At 42.3% G+C, this 23,446-nt stretch overlaps 1 protein-coding gene across 1 annotated transcript in view; it reads right to left on the minus strand.

Annotated features, from left to right (window-relative positions):
* The window catches only part of wnt2bb (wingless-type MMTV integration site family, member 2Bb), a 56,237-nt gene that overhangs the window by 10,984 nt on the left and 21,807 nt on the right, over nucleotides 1-23,446 (minus strand). Inside the window, exons 3-4 of the mRNA XM_048553229.2 lie at nucleotides 13,160-13,437; nucleotides 4,266-4,530 (exon numbers count right to left, since the gene is read on the minus strand). Of these exons, the coding sequence (XP_048409186.1) occupies nucleotides 4,266-4,530; nucleotides 13,160-13,437 (543 nt within the window). The remainder of the gene's footprint in view (nucleotides 1-4,265; nucleotides 4,531-13,159; nucleotides 13,438-23,446) is intronic.

The following is a 23,446-nucleotide window of genomic DNA, read 5'->3' on the forward strand; positions in this document are numbered from 1 at the left end:
AGGCAGTCCTGGGCAGTTACCAATAATGCCTTCTGCCAGAATAAAAGAAGTGAAATAAAGGCTAGGAGGAGGATAGAGGTCAGTACCTTTTTCAATTCTTTCTATTTCGTTTCCCATGCTCCTCCAATTCTCCTTCTGCCTCCAATAGTTCATCTCACACAACTCATTGATTGACAGTGACATTGTCTCCATCTCCTTCCCAGAAACACTGAGGACCTCTGTTAGACATAATTACCTCCAGCTTACCGACTTCAGAAATGAAAGAATGTGCATTTATATGGCACTTTGTAAGCCACAAGATTCCCCAAATGTCGTCATAGCCAATGAGGTGTAATGTGAAGAACAAGACATCCAATTGCAGACACAAAGCTCCAATTAACAGCATTGCAATAATGACCAAATGAACTGTTTTTGTGCTGGTGGTTATACAGTAAGTATTGACCAGGTTGCCAGGGAGGAACCCACCCCCCCAACCTGTAGCGCTTTAATATCCACCAAAATGGGCAGATGGGACTGTGGTTTAACATCTTACCCATGAGGTGGTACCTCCAACAGTGTTACCTACCCTGTCCCAGAGTGTAGGTCAACATAGGTCAAGACAATGGGATGCATCTTGAACAAACTATCTTCAATCTCCTAAGTGAGTGTGTCAACCACTGAAACACCCCATGCTAGTGCCAACTAGTCATCAATCCTCACAGTATTGTCAACTGACATCTTGTCTTGGTCCTTCACTTTGAATGGAGGGAGGCCAAGCTCCATGGTTTAACAAAATGCTCACAATCCTTGAGTTTCAGCTGCAGAATCAGCTGTGACTTCCAAAAGATTGTCTTGCCGTGAGTTCTATTTGGCTTCCGTGGAAGTCAAGATTAAGTTTTCAGAGTTGAATGATGGGATCTGCCATGCACTGTTGCTATGGCATGTTGCTAGGATTTATTAAGGTCCTGGAGACATATCACGGCAGCTGCAAGGTCATTGTCAGTGTCTGACATGCGCTATCTTGCTGTGGAAATGTAATCATGCTGCATACATTGGGAAATACAGTTAATCTTGCATTTGGACAGACAGAAAAAGAGGTGTACTTAATTTACAGCAGAAATTGTGTTATCCTCACTTACATTCAATATTTTCTGAGGATTTTAATTTTCCGGAAGATTAGATGTTGGAACCTGGGGAATTCCATTCAACTCCCTCCTCTACCACAACTTTCACAAGATTACCCCAATCAAAAGGTGGCACCCTTTCGATACTGGCACTCAGTACAGATAGTCTCTGCTCAGACACTACTGCTTCTGTCACTTTTATGTGGCTTTATTTTGTTTTATACAGTGATTCCGCTTCCACTGGGATATGCAGTGAAATTCTGTGCGCCCCACTCTAAGAAGGGTGTGAAAGCATTGAGAGGATGTAGAAAATATTTACCTGACTGATTGTAGGGAGAGAGTGAGAGATTACAGTTTTATAGATGAATTGGAAAGACTGGGATTAAAAAGAATTAAGTGCTGGAGAAAATCAGTCAGACTGGCAGTGTCTGTACAGAGACAGAGAGAGAAACAGTTAGCATTTTAAATCTGGTGTCACTTTTGCTGTAGTTCTTGATGTGGTTCTGAAGAAGAGTCATACTGGACTCAAAACATTAACTCCGATTCTAGCACCACATATGCTAACAGACCTGCTGAGTTTCTCCAGCAATTTCTGCTTCAATGTAAGGTATCCAGCATCCGCAGTCCATTGCTTTTATTTTAGTATTGCTGGGGGTTGACATCCTTTGACAAGAGAGGGTTGAGAGGGGATTTGTTCTGGTCTGTTCAAACCCACAAGGGGATCAGGAGAGAGTAGAGTGGGGGTAACTGTTCTGGTTTGTTGAAGACTTGAGAACCCTACGACACCAATCTAAGGTGATTGGCAAAAGAAGGAAAAGGGAGGAAAACCTTTTCTTGCAGTGAGCTGGTGGGATCTGGAATGCAATGCAGAAGATTGTGGTGGAGATACATTCAATCAAGCTTTCAAAAGAGACTTAGATAATTATCTAGAGGAAATAATTGCAAGGTTTAAGGGGAAAGGCAAGGGATTGTGACTAGCTGAAGGTATACAGATAAGGGCATGATGGACCAAATGGCCTCCTTCCATGCTGTAATAAATCTATGTCCAGTTCTATCCAAGAGACTGATGATTGACTGAGTTGGTCTGTTTTATTCAGTGGCTTTGCATCCTCTAGAACATGCCTTCATTGCAGTGATTACAAATCACAGTCAGCGCTCCCATTTTCTCAAACCGAGTGCTAGTTATAGGGAATGCCATTAGCACGGCTACAGTAAGTGCAGAAGATTATTTTTTAATTCATACATGGGATGAGGGCATTGCCGGTCATGCCGACATTTATTGTCCATCCCTAATTGCCCAGAGGGCAGTTAAGAGTCAACCACAATGCTGTGGGTCTGGAGTCACATGTAGGCCAGACCGAGTAAAGATGGCAGTTTCCTTCCCTGAAGGACATGAGTGAACCAGATGGGTTTTTATCCAGCAATCAACAATCGGTTCATGGTTTTCCATCTGATTCCTGTATTCCTGCTCCATAGAAGCCTATTCTTTTCCAGGTTTTCCGTGCTCCCCACCAACTTTAGCACTATCACCCCGAAAGAACCCATCTCCAGCATCGCCCCCCCCCGCTGCCCCCACCCCACCACTATCTTGCTGTAACCATTAACACCTCCTCTGAAACAAAGTTTTGTTTCTTGACAATTGTCTCATTAATCTTTTAGCCTTACACTGTTGTCACTCCTGCCCTTCAGTCTGTTCCTGATGCCTTTCTTTTTGTTCTCTCCTACTCCACGCACCCACCAATTTCCCTGGCTCTGTGTTTGCTTAAAGCTTTCCCAGTTCCAAGTTAGAAAATGTCATCAATGCATTAACTCTGTTTCTATCTCCAAAGATGCTGCCAGACCTGCTAAGTATGTCTAATGTTTTCAGTTTTGATTAAAGATTAAGAGGTTAAAAGAACAGTAGAGCTGTAAAGTCCATTGCATACAGAAGAAAACCAGTTGCTTCTTTGCCAGGGACACCCATTTCCCACGTGCAAATAAAACAGTCACAGAATTGTTCATGAGAGAGGATCAGGATCTCCTTGTTCCATACTAGCAGATACAATAGTGTTCTTAATAAATGATAACTGTCAATCTGTACCAGCTAGTCAGTTGAGAAGGTATACTTAAATTGACAGCTCAAAGAAACACAGGGTCAGCAGCTCAGCTGATATAGGAGAGAACGGTCAGCTTCCAACTTGAACTCGGTTACAAAGGACACTGTGAAGGGGAAATAATGACCCGTAAAAATGTGTGACCACTTGTGGTGGACAACTGCTCTGATTTGTTGCAGTCTCGGACAATATTTATCCCTCAACCATCAGCATTGTGTCTGTTAAAGGCTGGATTACACTCAACAAAAGCAGAAATTGCTGGAGGAACTCAGCAGGTCTGGCAGCATCTGTGGGGAGAAAGCAAGAGGTAATGTTTTGAGTTCAGTGACCCTTCTTTAGAGATTATTCCCTCTGTGTGGTGTAACAATGGGGACCAGTGGAAGGTGGAATGTGGGCCACCAGGATTTTGCAAGAAGACTCCCCCGGGGTTGATTGAAAAGTCTGTGACAATGCTGGTGACTGGGGAGATGGAGCAAAGTGAAAAATGGCCCAAAGTTATCTTTTTAGCAGGACTATCATCATCCCTCTCTGTAGTAGCCCTTTCAAAATCCTTCTGCTCTCTCAAGCAAACCTATCAAATGACAGTTCAAGGTCCTTGAATGCAATGCTGCTGCATAATTATATCTAGCTTTGCTAGCTGCCAATTCTACAGTCAGTTTTTTGAAAATTCATGTACACTACTTTAGTCAAAGTCACATTGTGTTTCACTTACTGATCTGTCCATCAGTTTGTTGATGATTCCATTCTCCTTCACACCAAACCCCTGGTCCATCTCCATGCTAACTCCGTATCTTGACTCTCCTGGTTATCACCCACAGATGAAACCAAAGTCACTCTGTTCACTTTCCATCGCATTGTATCAAGCTCCTGGGTCCTTTGTAACCAAGTTCAAGCCTGAAGCTGACTGCTCTCACTCACATCAGCTCAGCCATTGATCCCACATTTCTTTCCCTTCAGAATGCCTCACTTTCCCCCAATTACAAATGCCCTTGTCTCACTATCTCTCCCACAAACACTGCAGCCTTTTCAGAGACATGTTCCACTTGGTGTGCAACAGCTTGGATCCTACCTGCAGCTTTATCCATGACACAGTAATCGGGCGAGTTCTCGAAGTATACTAAGTCATTCTTGATCAACCTGTCTGAGTGTTTGTTGGTGACAGTGAAACCCGTTCCATCCTGGTTCATGGTGACCTGAACCGCCAAGTGGTATTTCTTTCGCAGGTAATCTCCAGTCTTTCGAAAGTCCGACATTGCTAACCAACAAGTCCTTAATGTACAGGATCCACTAACACCATGGCATTTACACTCCAGCTTCATGAATTTTTTCACAGCCTGCAGGGTTATAGAGACACTGAGTTATCACAAAAGATACAAATAATCTGTCACAGGTCTAATAGGATGTTCAAAAAAATAATTGTGATTCTCAAGTCTTATCCCTGTCCTGGGAGTGTTTGATGGGGACAGTGTAGAGAGAGCTTTACTCTGTATCTAACCCTGTACTGTCCTTGCAGTGTGATTGGGAACAGTGCTGAGGGACATTTACTCCATTTCTAACCCAAATGACTGTGTGCAGAACAGTAAGGGAGTTCTTCTGTTGCGCTGGTCAAGATTCAGTCCTTTATCGAATTACTGCAATACCACAATGCACATGGCCCCTCACGTCTGCACCAGGTCTTTCAGCATCTTGATTCAGTGCCAATCTTATGCACTTTTCCCATGGCCCTGTATTTAGTTCCCTGCCCTTTGTGGGGGCTTCCTGTGCCTTTATTCCCCAGGTTACAGCAGGAACTACAGTTCATCAGTTGTAAAGCACATTGGGATTGTCTCCAGTTATAACACATTCCCCATCTTGTGCACATTTATTCTTTAAGCAGAATGATTCATGTCAATTAAACCCTGGACAAGGATAGGACCACAATGTGAAAGGGGTTGTCGTTTTCAGACGGGAGTTGCGGAAGAATTTCTTCCCTCAGAGGGTTGTGAATCTGAAGAATTTTTACCCCAGAGGACTGTCGTGGCTGGGCCCCTAAGTATATTCAAAGCTGAGATGGACAGACAGATTGTTTTAATCAGTAAGGGAATTGAGGGGTATGAGGAAAAGGCAGAAGATCAGAATTGAGGATTTTTAGATCAGCAATAATGTCATTGCATGGTGAAGCAGACATGATGGGCTGAGTGGCCTACTTCGCTCCTCCAGCTTATGGTCTTCGTTAAGGGTGGAAATTAAAATTACAGGGGTGTTAGAAAGTATTACAAATTGCTGGAAAAGGATGAAGAGCAAGAATTAGAAAATAAATTTTCAGGGATTTTAAGGAAGATTTTGGCATGTACTTCTTGCTAAACGGGAGAGAAACATTTCCAAATTCAATGTTAAATTGTGCTATAATCGAGAGAATCAGAACATTAAAAAAAAAGGCAGGCCATTTTGATGCTTTCAAAAGGAAGCAGTCTATACTTGACCCTATCACCCTTCTAGAGGTGGTGAAACAGAGCTAGTATCATCAGGATAATTAAGTCGAGAGGTTAGCCGTCATGCTTTGTGGACTATGCTCACATCTTGCACATGTTTCAGTTAATCATTCTGGAACTGAAAATTAGTTTCAGTACTTTTTAAAAAATCTATTCATTCATGGGATGTGGGCATCATGTATTGCCCATCCCTAATTGCCCAGAGGCAATTAAGAGTCAGCCACATTGCTGTGGGTCTGGAGTCACATGTTGGGCAGACCAGGTAAGGATGGCAGTTTCCTTCCCTAAAGGATCTGAATGAACCAGATGGGTTTTTCCCCAACAATAGTTTCACAGTGATCATTAGACAACTATCAATTCCAGATATTTAGAGAATTCAAATTCCACCAGCTGCCATGGTGGGATTTGAACCTGGGCCCTCAGAACATTTTCTGGGTCTCTGGATTAATAGGTCTAACAATAAAACCACGAGGCCATTGCGTCCCCCACCTTACTTCTTCATCCACACCCCCTTTCAAATGCTGCTTTACTTACTTGGTGCAAAACATTCTTGACTTTAATAATTTTGTATGAAAATAGTTCTTCTAAATCCCCCTTTTGATTTTGCGATTAAAAAGCCTGAGGTTTTGGAAGATGGAGTGAAACTCTTCCTCCCACAGTCTAAAGATGCGCAGGGTGGGTGGATTGGCCATGCTAAATATAGTGCCCAGGGATGTTTAGGTTGGGTGTGTTAGACATGGGTAATGCAGGGGAATGGGTCTGGGTGGGAAGCCCTTTGGAGGGTTGGTGTGGACTTGTTGGGCTGAATGGCCTGTTTCCACACTCTAGGGATTCTATGATTAATGGAAGCATTGAGAACACCAGTTTAAAGGAATTCACAAAGCAACAAAGACAGTGTGAGATGAAATCTTTTTACACAGAAATGAAGGCAGAATTGCAGTGTCTTTCAGAAGGAAAGCTTGAAAATTTCCCAAAGAGAAAAAAAAGGTCCTGGGTTATCGGAAAAGAGAGGAGTAGTGGAGCTAGTTCAATTGTTGTTGCATAGAGCCAGTATCAGTTTGGTGGGCTGAATGGCATCCTCAAGTATGGTAACAGTTCTTGGAACCTATGATTCTATGAAAATGACACAAAAACTCCGTCACCCAAAAGTACACCTTAAACTTAACATCAAAAGCAAAAAGACAAGTACTGCAGGAGCTGGACATCTGAAATGAAACAGAAATACTGGAAATGCTCAACCCGTCTGGCTGATCACCACAGATATTACCAGACCCGAGCATTTCAGGTATTTTCTTCTGATCTTGGAAAATTAAGCGCTGCTGTCTTGTGATAGCGTGATATTCCAAACTTTATTTTCAAGTTCATGTGAATCAGCAAGGCACAGGATTCTGTGAATAGACAGGCAGGAGTTTAAATCTAACCTTCCTGTTCCACTTGAACATAATTGTTTTGGACTTGTTGAAAGAGATGTGGATATCACTGGCTGAACCCACAGCTACTGCCCATCTCTAACTTCCCTGCAGGAAGTGGTGGTGAGCTGCTTCCTTGACCTGCTGTTGTTCTTGCTTTTAGGCACTCCACAATGCCCTTAGGCAAGAAATTCCAGCGAAGGAATAGCAATATTCGTGGATGTTCGTGGAGGTGATACCAATCAAGTGGGCTGCTTTGTCCAGGATAGAGTCATGGCATTTTGAGTGCTGTTGGAGCCACAGTCTTCCAGGCAATTGGGGAATATTCTATTGCACTCCTGACATACTCATTATAGACGGTGGACAGGCTTTGGGGAGTCAGGACGTGAGTTACTCACTGCAGGATTCCTAGACTCTGGCCTGCTCTGGAAGCCATACTATTCATACGGCTAGTCCAGTTCAGTTTCTGGTCAATGGTAACACCCCTAGATATTGTTAATGGGGATTCAGTGATGTTAGTGCCATCGAATGTCATTGCCTGCCATTTGTGTGGTGTGAATGTTATTTGCCACTTGTAAGCCTGGATATTGTCCAGGTCTTACTGCATTTCGGCATGGACTGCTTCAGTATCTGCAGAGTTCAAATAGCATTGATCACCGTGCAATCATTGGCGAACATCCCCATTTCTGACCTTATGATGGAGGGACGGTCATTGATGAAGCAGCTAAAGATGGTTGGGCCTAGGACACTACCCTGAGGAACTCCTGCAGAGATGTCCTGGAACTGAACTGACTGACCTCCAACAACCACAACCATCTCCCTATGTTCTAGGTAAGGCCCTAACCAGCAGCGAGTCTTCCTTTATAATCCATTGACTCTATTTTTGTTTGGGCACCTTGATGTAAGGGAAACAAACAACGGTGAAAGCAGGATTGAGATAATTCATTCTCTACTCTCATTTCAGCATCAAAAAACAATACCTGAATATGATGGCCTAAAATATCTAAAAGGACAGCGCAATGAGTAAAAACTATGCATATGCCCTTTGAGAATTTTTTGTGTTTTGGTTTACAATGCTTTATGCAATAAAATTGATGTTGAAATATGTTCTCTATGATAACTGATGCAAATTGATTTGAAAATCATTAACCCCTTGACGATAGTGTTTCCTTTGCATATTTTGCACATGTGGATGTTATCTGTAATACATCTGATACCAATCTCACTCTCCTGGCACATTGTCCAACACAGAATTCAACAGATTTTTCAAAAACATCTCTTGGAGACTATTTGAGTCTCTGGCCCAGTCACACAGGAACTCAGAAAAGGAAAATAGGACTGAAGGAGGCCAGTCAGCCTCTCAATCCCCTGTCATCCAAGTTTCCCTTGAAACAACTATTGTATTTATTGCAATAGAGTAACAGGGGTAGGCCATTCAGCCATTACACCTCAGCTGCTCAATTAAATCAATGCAAATTTATATTCAATCACTTTTGTTCCACATCTTTTGAGACCCAAAATAACCAAAAGGAAACTAACCAGCCTTTTGTCACATAGGACTTCCAATTTCTGCCATGTTTCATGTGAAGAGCGCTTCCTAATCTCCTTTGTGAATAGTTTAGCTCTAATTTTGAGGTTATGTTCTATTGTTCTGGATGCCGCTACCACTGGGAGAAAGAATTTCTCTCTTATTGCCCTATTTAATATCTTCACCATGTTCACCACCTCCATCAGACTACCCTTCAACTATGCAATTTCAAGGGAACGCAAATCAAGTTTCTGTGACCTCTCCTTACGTGTTAACCTTCCAAAACGCAATCATTTTTTTCAAATCTATTTTCAAGTTGGGTGAGGGCCCTCATATCAGGGTTAAAATGAGATGGGTGGAGCAGAGGGAGGTGATGTTTGATGTTGCAAAAAGATGAACTTAATGTCTTTTCATTAACAAGTAACATCTTTTAAAACAGAAACTAATGACTTAATATCAAAGAGTTTTAACAATTTAAAGCCTTGAGATCAGGAATTAGTAAAATTCCCTCAATAAATGTGCTAATGTCAATAATGATATCCATTTGTTTTAAATTAATTTCAAAAATTAGCACCTTCTGTACGATACCTAATTATTTTCCTTAATAATAATTTATTAATAATTAGATGCCACAATCAACTTTACATGTTCAAAAACAGAAGTTGCTGGAAATACTCGGCAGTTCTGAGGAAGTTCACCGGATCCGAAACGTTAACTCTGATTTCTCTTCACAGAAACTGCTGGACTTGCTGAGCTTTTCCAGCAATTTCTGTTTTTGTTCCTGATTTACAGCATCCGCAGTTCTTTCAGTGTCTTCTTTACATATTATTATTTCAATAATAATTTTACAATAATGAATTGATATATTAAAATAAATTATGATTGATTTCATACCAATAACTACTAATCGTCGATAATACTTATATCAATATTTAATGTTTTATTCTGAATAATTAGCTTTAATAATTACTATCTTTCCAGGAGTCAGTTCTGTACTGATTGTGGTAATTCGTGAATCCCTGTCCTTTCACCTTAGCTCAAGTTATACATAACCATTAACTCACTGTAATGGGAAGAGGTGTCTATGATCATCTGTGAGCAATAGCCGTAAGACATAGGAACAGAAATAGGTTATTTGGCCCATTTTGCCATTAAGAAAGATTATGGCTGATTTGATAATCTTCATCTACACTCTTCCGTCTTTTCTTCATGACCCTTGACTTACTTCATGATTACACATCTACCTCCGCCTTGAATATAGTCAATGACTTAATCTCAACAGCTCTGTGGGTAAAGCAGTTCACAGCTTTAGACCCTCAGAGAGGAGAAATTCCTTCTCATCTTTGTGTTTGCTGGGTAACTCATTACTCTGAAAGTTTGCCCTCCAGTCCTTGACTCTCTCACAGATGGAAAGAGCATCTCTGCATCTACCCTGTTAAACTCCCTAAAAATCTTGTATATTTTAATAAAATTACCTCTCATTCTACTAAACTCCAGTCATTCCACGACCAACCTACTCAACTTCTCACATGGAAATTCCTGGAATCAACCTAGTGAACTTTCTTTGCACTACCTCCTTTTCCAATATATATTCTCTTAGATAAGGGTTCCAAAATTATTCATGTTTGTCCCAAATTTGGTGTAATCTAACTAGTGCCTTCTAACCTTTGAAGAAGATTTTTCTATCATTACCTTTGAAATAAATATTCCATTTGCCTTCCCTATTGCCCAATGAGCTTGGATGCTAGTCTTTTTTTGAGTTATGCACGTGGACTCCCAAATCCTTCTGTAATGTAGCTTTCTGTAGTCTTTATCAATTTGAATAAATATTTAGCTCTCCTTTTTTAATGCCAAAGTGCATAACCTCATGTTTCCTACACTGTATTACATCTGCCAAGCTTTTGCCCACTTGCTTAACCCGTCTATAACTCTCTGTAGATTCTTTGTATGATCCTCACCACTTGCCTTTGCACCAATTTATGTGTCAGCTATAATCTTGGTGACAGTAGATTCACTTCCTTCACCCATGTCACTAATATATGTTGTAAATAACTGCAACCCCATTACTGATCCCTGTGGGACTCCACTAGTTACTGATTGCCATTCTGAACTGTCCCCTTATCCCAACTCTGTCACCACTAGTGAGCTAATCCTCCACCCATACTAATACACTGCCTCAAAAGCCAGGTGTGGTCCCATATTAAACACCTTTGAACATCCAAATGTATGACAGCCACTCGTTCCCCTTTATCTATCCAAGCTATCCCTTCAAATAATTCCGATAAATTTGTTCGGCAGGAATTCCTCTTCATGAAGCATATTGACTTTGTTTGAATCTATTACGCATTTCTGAATGCTCTACTCCTTCATAACAGATTAACATTTTCCCAGATGTAATGCTAACTGGCCAACAGTGACCTGTTTTAAGCCTCCCCTTTCTGAATAAATGTGTTACATTGGCAGTTTTCCAGTTGACTAGGTCTTCTCCAGAATCTGAGGATCAGCGTGTTCATATCTCTGAAATTAGTCCTTTAATATCCGATGGTGTGGAAGTGTTGGGGTGAGGTGGACAAGTCAGAAGTCACATGACACTAGGTGATAGTTCAACCGGTTTATCTGAAATCACAATTAACCTGTTGGACTATAACCTGGGGTCGTGTGACTCCTGACGTTTAATATCCCAGGATGTGTCCCATTAGCCAGCCCATTAGTTTCCCTTGTATATTTTCTCTGGTGATAATTATTGTAATTATGTTCCCTCTCTCTTTTGCTGCTTAGTTGCTTTGTATTTTTGGAACACTATTAGCATCTTCTGCTGTGAAGCTGATGCAAATTAATTATTCATTAGTGCTTATTTATGTAGTATTTATTTCATTCTCAAAGGAGCGAATGTTTACTTTGGTCTCTCTCCTTTTTTATATACATTTGAAAAACATCTTGCTGTCCATTTTGCTATTACTTGCTAGTTTACCCTCAAATTTTATTTTCTCCCTTTATTTTGTTCATTTTTAAAACTTTCCAAATCCTGTGTTTTACCACTAATTGTTGCCACATCTTTTTGTTTTTTTTTTACAAATTTGACGTTTTCCTTAACTTTCCTGGCTAACCATGGCAGGCTTATCCTCCTCCTAGAATCCTTCTTCCTCTCCTGGGTATAACTTTGTTGTGACATACTTTCTTTAATGTTTACAATTGTTCCTCAACTGTCTTTTCTTTCAAACTCCTTCCCTAGCCTGCACAATCCTACTTTGCTCTCATTCCTTTGTAATTCCCCTTATTTAAGTTTAGCAGAGTGTTTCTCACTTTCAAATTGAATTCTAAATTTTACCATGTGTGCTGACAGTTTTCCCCAGGATTCTTTACTCTGGGATCATTTATTAAAACTGCCTCATAACAAATCACCAGATCCAAAATTAGCCTGATCCCTGGTGGGATCCACCACATATTATTTTCAGAAACTGTTCTAAATATACTCCATGAATTCTTCCTTGCAGTTATCTTTGCCACTTTCGATATTCCTAATTAGTATGCAGATTAAAAAGGCATCCATGATTAATGTAGCATCTTTATTAATGCCCTCATTATCTCTTGATTTATTACCTGTCCCACTGTTAAGACCATAAGACATAGGAGTAGAAATTAGGCCATTCAGTCCATCAAGTCTGCTCCACCGTGGTTGATAAGTTTCTCAATCCCATTCTCCTGCTTTCTCCTCGTAACCCTTGATCCTTTTGATTATCAAGAACCTATCTATCTCTGGCTTAAGTGTACTCAATGACCTGGCTGCCACAGCCTTCTGTAGCAGTGAATTCCATAGATTCCCCACTCTCTGACTGAAGAAATTTCTCCTTATCTCCGTTCTAAAAGGTCTTCCATTTATTGGTGGTCTATAGGTTATTCCTACAGTGTCTTCAAGATAATTCCTACTTGCACCCAAAGAGATTTTACATCTTCTGAGACAAGATCATATCTAGTTATCATATCTATTCCATCTGGTATGTGCAAAGTTAACTCATCTTCCTGCCTTTCTTTCAAAATGTCACACACCTTTGAATGTTCAGTTCACAGCTTTGATCCCCTTGTAACTATATCTCTGTAAGATTATAACCTGAGTTTGTACCATTAATTAATGGTTCCTTACCTGTCCTTCCTGCCTTTACATCAATAGTTCAGGACTTCATATCAATAACTAATAAACTGTAATTGATGCCATTAAATTGGCATAAATAGCTTACATTCAATAATGAATACTTTTCATTAATAATTTAGTGTATTTCATCAATTATTGGTCCCAATACTTTAAGAACTGTTTTTTCATCAATAGCTAACACCCTCTTATTACAAAGCATGGAGATTAATGAGAAGAATTTTGCTGCACAGTTTATACCATTAGGCATTTCCAAGCCTCACTTGAACACTGGCCTAGTTCTCTGGGTGCTAGTTCTATAGTGAAAGGACATTTGTCTGGAAAAACTGGAGGCTACGTGCAGCCACATTGGAATGAGAATGTGTTGCAAACAGGATCTGATTGTCTTATTATTTATCATCTACTCACCGTCCTGCCACAGCGGTTGTTGTGTAGGTTCATCAGTGCCCTGGCATCCTTTTCTTTCTTCTCCTTGGCATCCACAAAATCTTTGGAGAACTTGATGCCGTAGTTGATGTTGTCACTGCAGCCGCCCCAGTCGAACTCCCCTCTCCGATCCCGGTCTTTGTCCCTCTTATGTGATTCACAATTACAGCTGTTCAGTTCTCCCTGGCTGCAAGCTCGTGTGATAGCGTACACCACACCAGCAGAGGAAATTGCGTAGACAAAAGCAGCCTCTCGGCTACCTGAGGAAATAGGGGGGAACGTGCTTAGAGCCAAGGAACTGGACAATGTTCTTTCCCCATTGAACATGAGCAAGCAACAATCAGTTTCAATTTGCTGTCTCTTATTCATTCATTCACAGAAATGGACTCATTGACCAGGCTGGTGTTTATACAGATGTCCTCACAAGCTACTGTTTGTGGCCTCTCCTTAGTCCCTGTGGAGATATGTTTTTTAAAATAAAAATTCATAGGGTGGAGTCATCACCAGTGGGTCAACATTTATTGTCCATTCCTAATTGCCTCTTGAATTGATTGACTGCTAGATCACTTTTCAGAGGTCAGTTAAGAATCATTGTGGGTTTGGAATCACATGTAGATCAGACCAGGTAAGCGTAGCAGATTTCCTTCCATAAACGACTTGGGTGAACCAGATGGGTTTTTAAACAGCAAACCAATGTTAGCTTCCAGGCCATTATAAACGAAACAGATTAATCAACTCGCTCATTGGAAATTTAAATTCTACCAGCTGGTGGGGCACAGGTCCCCAGGTCATTGCTAGCACAATGCCATCATCGTTCTGTCACTATGTCCCCGGCTTATCCCTTGTGCAGGGGAACATGATTAACAAGCACAGATGCAAGAAGGATGCTGTGTGCAGTTTCGGCCTCCTTACTTGAGAAAGGGTGTACTGGCACAGGACGGGCTGCAGGGGATATTCGCTAGGCTGGTTCTGGTGTAGAGAGGGTTAGCTTATGATGAGAGATTGAGCAGACTGCACAATAGAACATAGAACATAGAACATAGAACAGTACAGCACAGAACAGGCCCTTCAGCCCACAATGTTGTGCCGACCATTGATCCTCATGGATGCACCCTCAAATTTCTGTGACCATATGCATGTCCAGCAGTCTCTTAAATGACCCCAATGACCTTGCTTCCACAACTGCTGCTGGCAACGCATTCCATGCTCTCACAACTCTCTGCGTAAAGAACCTGCCTCTGACATCCCCTCTATACTTTCCACCAACCAGCTTAAAACTATGACCCCTCGTGCTAGCCATTTCTGCCCTGGGAAATAGTCTCTGGCTATCGACTCTATCTATGCCTCTCATTATCTTGTATACCTCAATTAGGTCCCCTCTCCTCCTCCTTTTCTCCAATGAAAAGAGACCGAGCTCAGTCAACCTCTCTTCATAAGATAAGCCCTCCAGTCCAGGCAGCATCCTGGTAAACCTCCTCTGAACCCTCTCCAAAGCATCCACATCTTTCCTATAATAGGGCGCCCAGAACTGGACGCAGTATTCCAAGTGCGGTCTAACCAAAGTTTTATAGAGCTGCAACAAGATCTCACGACTCTTAAACTCAATCCCCCTGTTAATGAAAGCCAAAACACCATATGCTTTCTTAACAACCCTGTCCACTTGGGTGGCCATTTTAAGGGATCTATGTATCTGCACACCAAGATCCCTCTGTTCCTCCACGCTGCCAAGAATCCTATCCTTAATCCTGTACTCAGCTTTCAAATTCGACCTTCCAAAATGCATCACCTCGCATTTATCCAGGTTGAACTCCATCTGCCACCTCTCAGCCCATCTCTGCATCCTGTCAATGTCCCGCTGCAGCCTACAACAGCCCTCTACACTGTCAACGACACCTCCGACCTTTGTGTCGTCTGCAAACTTGCTGACCCATCCTTCAATTCCCTCGTCCAAGTCATTAATAAAAATTACAAACAGTAGAGGCCCAAGGACAGAGCCCTGTGGAACCCCACTCACCACTGACTTCCAGGCAGAATATTTTCCTTCTACTACCACACGCTGTCTTCTGTTGGCCAGCCAATTCTGTATCCAAGCAGCTAAGTTCCCCTGTATCCCATTCCTCCTGACCTTCTGAATGAGCCTTCCATGGGGAACCTTATCAAATGCCTTACTGAAGTCCATATACACCACATCCACAGCTCGACCCTCATCAACCTTACTAGTCACATCCTCAAAAAACTCGATAAGGTTTGTAAGGCATGACCTACCCCTCACAAAGCCGTGTTGACTGTATTTGATCAAGCCATGCTCTTCCAGATGGTCATAAATCTTATCCCTCAGAATCCTTTCTAACACCTTGCAGACGACAGACGTGAGACTTACCGGTCTATAATTGCCGGGGATTTCCCTATTTCCTTTCTTGAAGAGAGGAATTACATTTGCCTCTCTCCAGTCCTCAGGTACGACTCCAGTGGAGAGCGAGGATGCAAAGATCTTCGCAAGTGGCGAAGCAATTGCATTTCTCGCTTCCCAAAGCAGCCGAGGACAAATCTGATCCGGGCCTGGCGACTTGTCAATCTTAATGTTTGACAAAATTTTCAGTACATCAGCTTCCTCTATCTCTATCCATTCCAGCATGCACACCTGCTCTTCAAAGGTTTCATTCACTACACAGTTCGATTCTTTCGTAAAGACAGAAGCAAAAAACTCATTTAGGGCTTCCCCTACCTCCTCAGGCTCCACACACAAGTTCCCTATGCTATCCCTGATCGGCCCTACTCATTGGAATTTAGAAGAATGAGGGTGGATCTTATGGAAACATGTAGAATTCTGTATAATTAAAAAATTTATCTAAAAATTATCCATAAAAATTAGATAAAATAGAAGCAGAGAGGTTGTTTCCATTGGCAGGTGAAACTAGAACGGGGAGGCAAAGCCTCAGAATAGGGGGAAGCAGATTTATGATTGAGTTGAGGAGGAACTTCTTCACCCAAAGTGTCGTGAATCTGTAGAATTCCCTGCCTAGAGAAGTAAGTTGAGGTTTCCTCATTCAATGTTTTTAAGGGAAACGCAGATAAATTTTTGAAAAGTGATGGGATTAAGGGTTATGGGAGTGAGCAGGTGAGTGGAGCTGAGTCCCTGAGAAAAAATCAGCCATGATCTTAATGAATGGTGGGGCAGGCTTGATGGGTCACATGGCCTGTTCTCGCTCCTATTTCTTGTGTTCTTATGTTCCCCGGTCAAGGGATCTCAAACCCTGGGTCACAGTCTCAGAATAAAAGGCAATTCGTTTCACAGGAGATACCTCTTCACTCGGAGAATGGTGTATTTTGGAATTCTCTACCCCAGAGAGACATGGGAATTTGAGGACATTTAAAACAGAAGTCAATTGGTTTCTGCAGATAAATTGCTTCAAAAGATGTGGAGCAGAATGGCATGGAGGTGGAGGAGTACCATGATCTGTTTGATGGGTGGACTGGGCTGGAATGGCCTGCTCCTGCTCCAATGTCCTCTGTTCCCAAATATAAAATAATCTTAACATCAGAAAAAGGAGGTTTCAAAGTAAAACTATTTTCTTACATGAAGAACATTTTGTTCCTGGCTGAAAACCCTTCTCCCAAACAGCTGTGTACTTCAGAAACACCAGGCTAGGCCAACATTTATCACTTATCCCTGATTACCCAGAGGATATTTGAGATTCAACCGCACATTGCTGGTGGGTCTGGAGTCACATGTAGGGCAGATGTGCTCAAAGAAGTAGATTTTAATGAGCGTCTCCCTTGAAGAGAGAGGAGTGGGAGGCAGTAAATTTTTTGGAGAGAATTTCAAAGCTTGGGCCCACATGGCTATCAGCATGGATTAGTTAAAATCAGGCAAATTTAAAAATTTGCTGATTGGATGTAAGCATTCACTGCTCTTGAATGGAATGGTCTGCTAGGCAGAGAGCAGTTATGATCCAACCTGGTCTGGAGTTACATGTAGGCCAGACTGGGTAATGATGGCAGATTTCCTTTTCTAAACCAGACGAATACCTACAGCAATAGTTACTTAGGCATCATTAGGCTGGCCCTTTTATTCTAGATTTTAGAAAAGAAAATGAACCCAAATACCACAATGGCAGGACTCAAACCCACATCCCAGAAGATGAACTTAGGGTTCTGAATTGCTAGCCCAATGATAGCAGCTCTACACCACTGTCCTCACACAGCTACGCACAAAGCTACAATTGCTGAGATGAGATATCTCAAAATGTGGAGGCTCGGAGGAGATTAGAGAGTTAGGGTGAGGAGAGGCCATGGATGGAGTTAAAAACAAGTCAGGAATTTCAAAATCAGGTGTTGTTTATTTTGTATATACCTTTTTTATATATTTAACTGACAAAAGTACTGGTACAAAAGAGGCAATTATTTCCATTCCACTTTTCCCATATGCAGTGTTTTATCATTTATTTTCTTGGGAAAGGTGTCAGGTTACATAGTTCATTATTTATTGAGGTCAAACGACTGCTAACAAAGAATTGTAAACAGCAGTAAATCTGTGTGAATCGCTCACTCCACAGTGGACACAAAAGCCAGGTCCTGATTGCAGATCACTTTCTGTCTATTGCTGTTCTGCTTACACACTGTCCTTTCACCCATTTCCATCTCTCCCGCCCCATCTGTTTCTGCTAAACAATCTTCCCCTTTCCTTTGATCATCTCCTCTAGTTGCCAACTTAAATCTCGTCCATTGGTTCCATGGGTCAAGTAACTATGTTACAAAATTGTCTTTACCCTGCCTCCCATTCTCTCTTACTCTACAGGTCAGATGACCAAGGGGTTACCCTGATATAACACAACATGAAAATCAATTTGCATTTTTAGCATCTTGGTTGTAGCTTTCCAACATATCTCCCTGATTCCTCGCCTAAAATGAAAATTCCACTGACCTGGTCTTGCAAATTCTCAATAACTAGGCATCTGCAGCCCCTGGGGCAGAGAATTCCAAAGGGACACAAACCTCTGAGCAAAGAAACTGCTTTTCTCTCAGCCCTAAATGGCTGATCCTTTATCCTGAAAATATGTCCCTTGGTTCTAGTTCCCTAGCTGCTTAAGAATTTCATTTTTGAATTCATTTTTTATTTGTTCATGGGATGTGGGACACACAGGCAAGGTTAGTACTTGCTTCCCATCAGTAGCTAACGCATTTATTGGAGAGTCAACCACATTGCAGTGGGTCTGGAGTCACGTGTAGGGCAGGTAAGGACAGCAGTTTCCTTTGATACTGGTGAACCAGGTAAGCTTTTCCAACCCTCAACTACAGCTTCCTGGTCATCACTAGGCTCCTAATTCCCAGTTTTATTAATTTCAAAGTCCATCACCTGGCACATAAAGGATTTGAATTCAAGTCTCCAGAACATTACCACAGATTCTAGATTAATAGTCCAGTTATTGCATTGCCTGGGCCTCAACAGGTGATTTTGGCAGATTTCCTTCCCTGAACATATTAGTTTTCAATAGCAGTTACATGGCCTCCATTAGGCCAGGACTCTTTTAAACAAAAACTGAATTCAAACCTACACCCACAGAAGGCCAGCAGGGGTTTCACAACTTCTATCCCAGTAACAATACCACTGCATCACTGTCCCATGATGAGAATAGAAGTTTGAAAGAGTCATAGAGTTTTACGGCACAGAAACAGACCCTTCGGTCCAAACAGTCCATGCTGAACATAATCCCCAACTAAACTAGTTCCACATGCCTGCTCCTGGCCCATATCCCTCCAAACCTTTCTTATTCATGTACTTATCCAGATGTTTATAACTGTACCCACACCCACCACTTCCTTTGGAAGTTCATTCCGTGCTGTGTAAAGTCTTTTTTTAAATCTTGCCCCTCTCATCTTAAAAATATGCCCCTTGTTTTGAAATCCCCGAAACTAGGGGAAAAAAATGTCATTCACCTTATCTGTAACCCTCATGATATAATAAACCACTGTAAAGGTCTCCCTTCAACCTCCTACACTCCTGGGGAAAAAGTCCCAGCATGTCCAACCTCTCCTTATAATTCAAACTCTCCATTCCTGGCAACATCCTGGTCAATCCCTTTCCAATTTAATAATATCCTTCCTATAACAGGGCTAATTGATTAGTTAATTGATTAATCACAGCCATCATTCTCTGCAAGTGAATTTACAGCAGATTTGGAGGTGAGACGAGATGAAGCCCACTGGTTGAAAGTCACTTGTACTTTCAGCTCTCTACTCCCTTCCTGCTGCTTTCCTCGCTATGCTTCACATTATTTCTAACCTGTTTCTCTTGTTTTCTGCAAGACATCAATCAAACTTACATTGCAATGAACCATTACCTACTCCTTCCTCTATCTCCTCAGGGAATGCAGAATCTTGACCATGTAGATGCCAGCATGGTCTGGTAATGTTACTGCACTGGTAATCCAGAGGGCTGGAGAAACCATTCTGGAGATGTGTTGGATATTATGTGCCACTGTCGATGTGTTTTTGGTGGGTGGGCGCCTAACAGAAGGCAGGTAACCAGCCCACTACTGCCCCACCAACCCCCTGAGCTCAGTCCCACAAGATAGAGAATGGGTGGGCTCTGAAATCCACCCAGCCATCACATAAATGTAAATAATTAAAGGTCAATTGAGAATGTGCTTTCTATGACATGGTACAGTTGGGATGCGAGGGAGTGGGCAAGCTGGGGTTTTTGCAGAAATTTATGGAACTAGGAGCAGGGGCCAACTGTTCGCTCCCTTCATGCTGCTCCACCATTTGCCATGGGAAGGTGTTGGCCTAGTGGTGTTATGACTGGAGGATTAATCTGGAGACAGTAAGGACTGACTGCAGATGCAGTCAATAAACTCAGAGCTGGACAAACACAGCAGGTCAGGCAGCATCAGAGCAGCAGGGAAGTCAAGAAGGTTTTGGAGTAGATTTGTAGCTCGGGTTGTGGGTGCTGAGGTTGGTTGGCTCGTCGAGCTGGTTTGTTGTTCCTCATGATTCGTTACCGTGCTTGGTCACATCCTCGGTGCAACCTCTGACGAACCCGCCTGGTTTTTAAACTCTGGGGTCCATTGCGATGGATTGCCTCACTTCCGGGATTCCTCCATAGTGGAATGTCGAGTTCAATGTGTTCATTAATAGCCTGCTTCGTGCAGTGGCATGCTTCCAGGAATAACAAGCCAGCTCAGCAAGCCAACCAACCTCAACAGGAAAGTCAATGTTTGGGGATGAAATGTTGATTTTCCTGCTCCTCTGATGCTGTCTGACCTGCTGTGCTTGCCCAGCTCCATGATTAATCTGGAGACCTGGGTAATGCCTTGGGGATGGGGATAGAATTTGAATTTGATTAAAGTCATAGAATGACCATGAAAAGACTGTTGGGGAGTGAAAAACCCTATCTGATTCACTAATGTCCTTTAGGGAAGGAAACTGCCATCTTTACTAGGTCTGGTCTATATGTGACTCCAGACCCTATGTGGTTGACTCTTGACAATTAGGGTTGGGGTACAGAATTCTGGCCTAGCCTGTGGAGCCACATTCTGTGAATGAATTTAAAAAATGTGGCCACGGCTGATCATCCAACTCAATACCCTGAACTCACTTTCACTCCATAACCTTTGAACTGTTTAGCCCTAAGAATTATACCTTTAAGGGGAAGTTGGGGGGGAGAGAGGGGGATTGGAGCTTTATGGAATGTAGGTAAACCCCCAGTGACAGTACTCCTGCTCCATTCCACCCACCTGCCCAGCAAAGCACATCCCTCAATCCCTCTCCCTGCAGCCCCCTCTCCCCACTCCATCTAATCTCACTCCAACATCCATGTTTTTATTGTACTCATTAGAGTTTAGATTGGACTCATTGGAGTTTAGAAGGTTGGGGGGAGATCTAATAGAAACTTACAAGATAATGTATGGCTTAGAAGGGGTGGACGCTAGGAGGTTGTTTCCATTAGGCAGGGAGACTAGGACCCGTGGGCACAGCCTTAAAATTAGAGGGGGTAAATTTAACACTGAAATGAGACGACATTTCTTCAGCCACAGAGTGGTGAGCTTGTGGAATTCATTGCCACGGAGTGCAGTTGGATGCCTTCAAGGCAGAGATCGACAAATTCTTGATCTCAGAAAGAATCAAGGGCTACAGGGAGAGTGCAGGGAAGTGGTGTTGAAATGCCCATCAGTCATGATTTAAATGGCGCAGTGAACGTGATGGGCCGAATGGCCTTACTTCCACTCCTATGTCTTATGGTCTTATCTTATGGTCTTTATCTTTGCAGACTGCCTGCCAAAAGGAGGGGGTCTCTCTATTCCAGTGAGGGGTCAAAGTCTGTCCCTGCAGCACCTCGGCCTGGCCACAGCGTGTTATGGCTTCGCAGTGGGAACGGTCAGCTCACCATCAACTTTACTCCTGGAGGAGGGAGTGAGCAGTCCATCTGCCCCAATTATAGTAATTCTCTTATTTATAGCTCAGGCAGTGCCCACCTCACCCACTGGGTCCACTGTGGTCTCAATGGCGACCTTAAAAGAATAGCGAAATGGGGAGAGTGATGTGGGGGTAGGTCTGTCTTTGGGAAAACCGTTTCTCCAGACTGGCTTCCTCCAGACTGCAGATCTCCATTTGACCCCAATGCTGTGGTCCTGAAGCCCACTGTACAAATCTTCCACATTGAGACAGGATCAAGGTTGGTCCTTACAGAGAGTCTGAAGTAAGGTTGTGAGACACAAAAACAGAAGTTGCTGGAAAAGCTCAGCGGGTCTGGCAGCATCTGTGAAGAGAAATCAGAGTTAATGTTTCGGATCCGGTGACCCTTCCTCAGAACACTCTGAGGACCCGAAACGTTAACTCTGATTTCCCTTCACAGATGCTGCCAGACCTACTGAGCTTTTTGAGTAACTTCTGTTTTTGTTCTTGATTTATATTATTTCTTTTGGTTTTTATTAAAGTTGTGAGACAAATGGTTTTATGGATGGAACTTCAGAACTTGGGAGCCAGGCCCCTGAATGGTACAATAGCCATGTTCAGAGGGATAGTACAGCATACTTTAGAGGTATCACTGAAGTGTAGGGTGGGTGGAGATTACCGAGATAGTGAAGGGTGAGGTTAACAAGGGCTTTGGAAACAAGAATGAGAATTGCAAAACTTTACCAGCCTTTATTCTGCATTGATATACTTCCCTATAAAAACAACTGGTCAATGTCAGTCCTGAAAATTCCAAGTAATCTCTAGTATCCACAATGCCCTGGAATTGGAATTCTGCTAATTTTGACACAATAAAGTGTTTTCTGAATATATTCCTGTATGGTCAGCCTCCAATTCTAGCATTCTCTTGCTTTGATCTGGGCTCCTCCACCGAAATTAATTTTCTGGGGAGAAAGTGGAAACAGGAACTGATTTGAATGATCAGCCATGATCATATTGAATGGTCAAGCAGGCTCAATGGGCCGAAGGGTCTCCTCCTGCTCCCAATTTCTATATTTCCATGTTTTCCTTTATCCACACAATCAAACTGCTTCAATGCTTACACATTGATTAGCAGGAGATGACCTCTGAAATAATAGGTTTTAGTAGCTGTATCACTGCTAGCTGGAGTTTCAGGGTGAACATAGAGCAAGCTGGGATCCAGTGAGATTTAGCAAGAAACAAGTCTCCATCTCCTCAGTTACTGACTGGGCTCTACTGATCAATGCAGCCAGATATTCCCTGAATTATTTCTGTTTGACTTTTCACCAGTTTTCCTGTGAAAATATTTACATCTCTTATTACTGTTTACACAACTCAGTGCAAAGACATGCTCAAACATCAGCTAGTTTAGGAAAGCAGCTGACTGTCTGACCCCTCAAAATCTTCTCTTTCCCTCTCCCTGCTCAGAGCAACTTAAGCAGTGATTAAAAGTGAAAATATCAATCAAACCAACATCGATGAACAGAAATGATGTTTTGGCCAGGAGTGCCCATACAGATGCCAAATATTTTCAGCGTGCATAAGTGTTTGTGTGCGTGTGTGTATGCATGTGACTGCATGATCAAATGTATGCGTACATAAGTGCATGCTTCTGAATGTGTGTGTGTGTATGCGCGCACGTGTGTACATTGACATGAGTCTATGCAAGTGTACGTGCACACGTGTGAATATGTATGTGTGTGCATGTTTTTGTGTGTGTTTATGTGTACAAGTGTGTGCATGGCACATGTTTGCATGTGGCTCTGTTTCCATGTGTATGTGTACATGTATGTAAGAGAATGTGCACACGTGAGTGCATGTGTATATGTGAGAATA

This window comes from Stegostoma tigrinum, chromosome 21, assembly GCF_030684315.1.
Source record: "Stegostoma tigrinum isolate sSteTig4 chromosome 21, sSteTig4.hap1, whole genome shotgun sequence".
In the NCBI taxonomy this organism is placed as follows: Eukaryota; Metazoa; Chordata; class Chondrichthyes; order Orectolobiformes; family Stegostomatidae; genus Stegostoma; species Stegostoma tigrinum.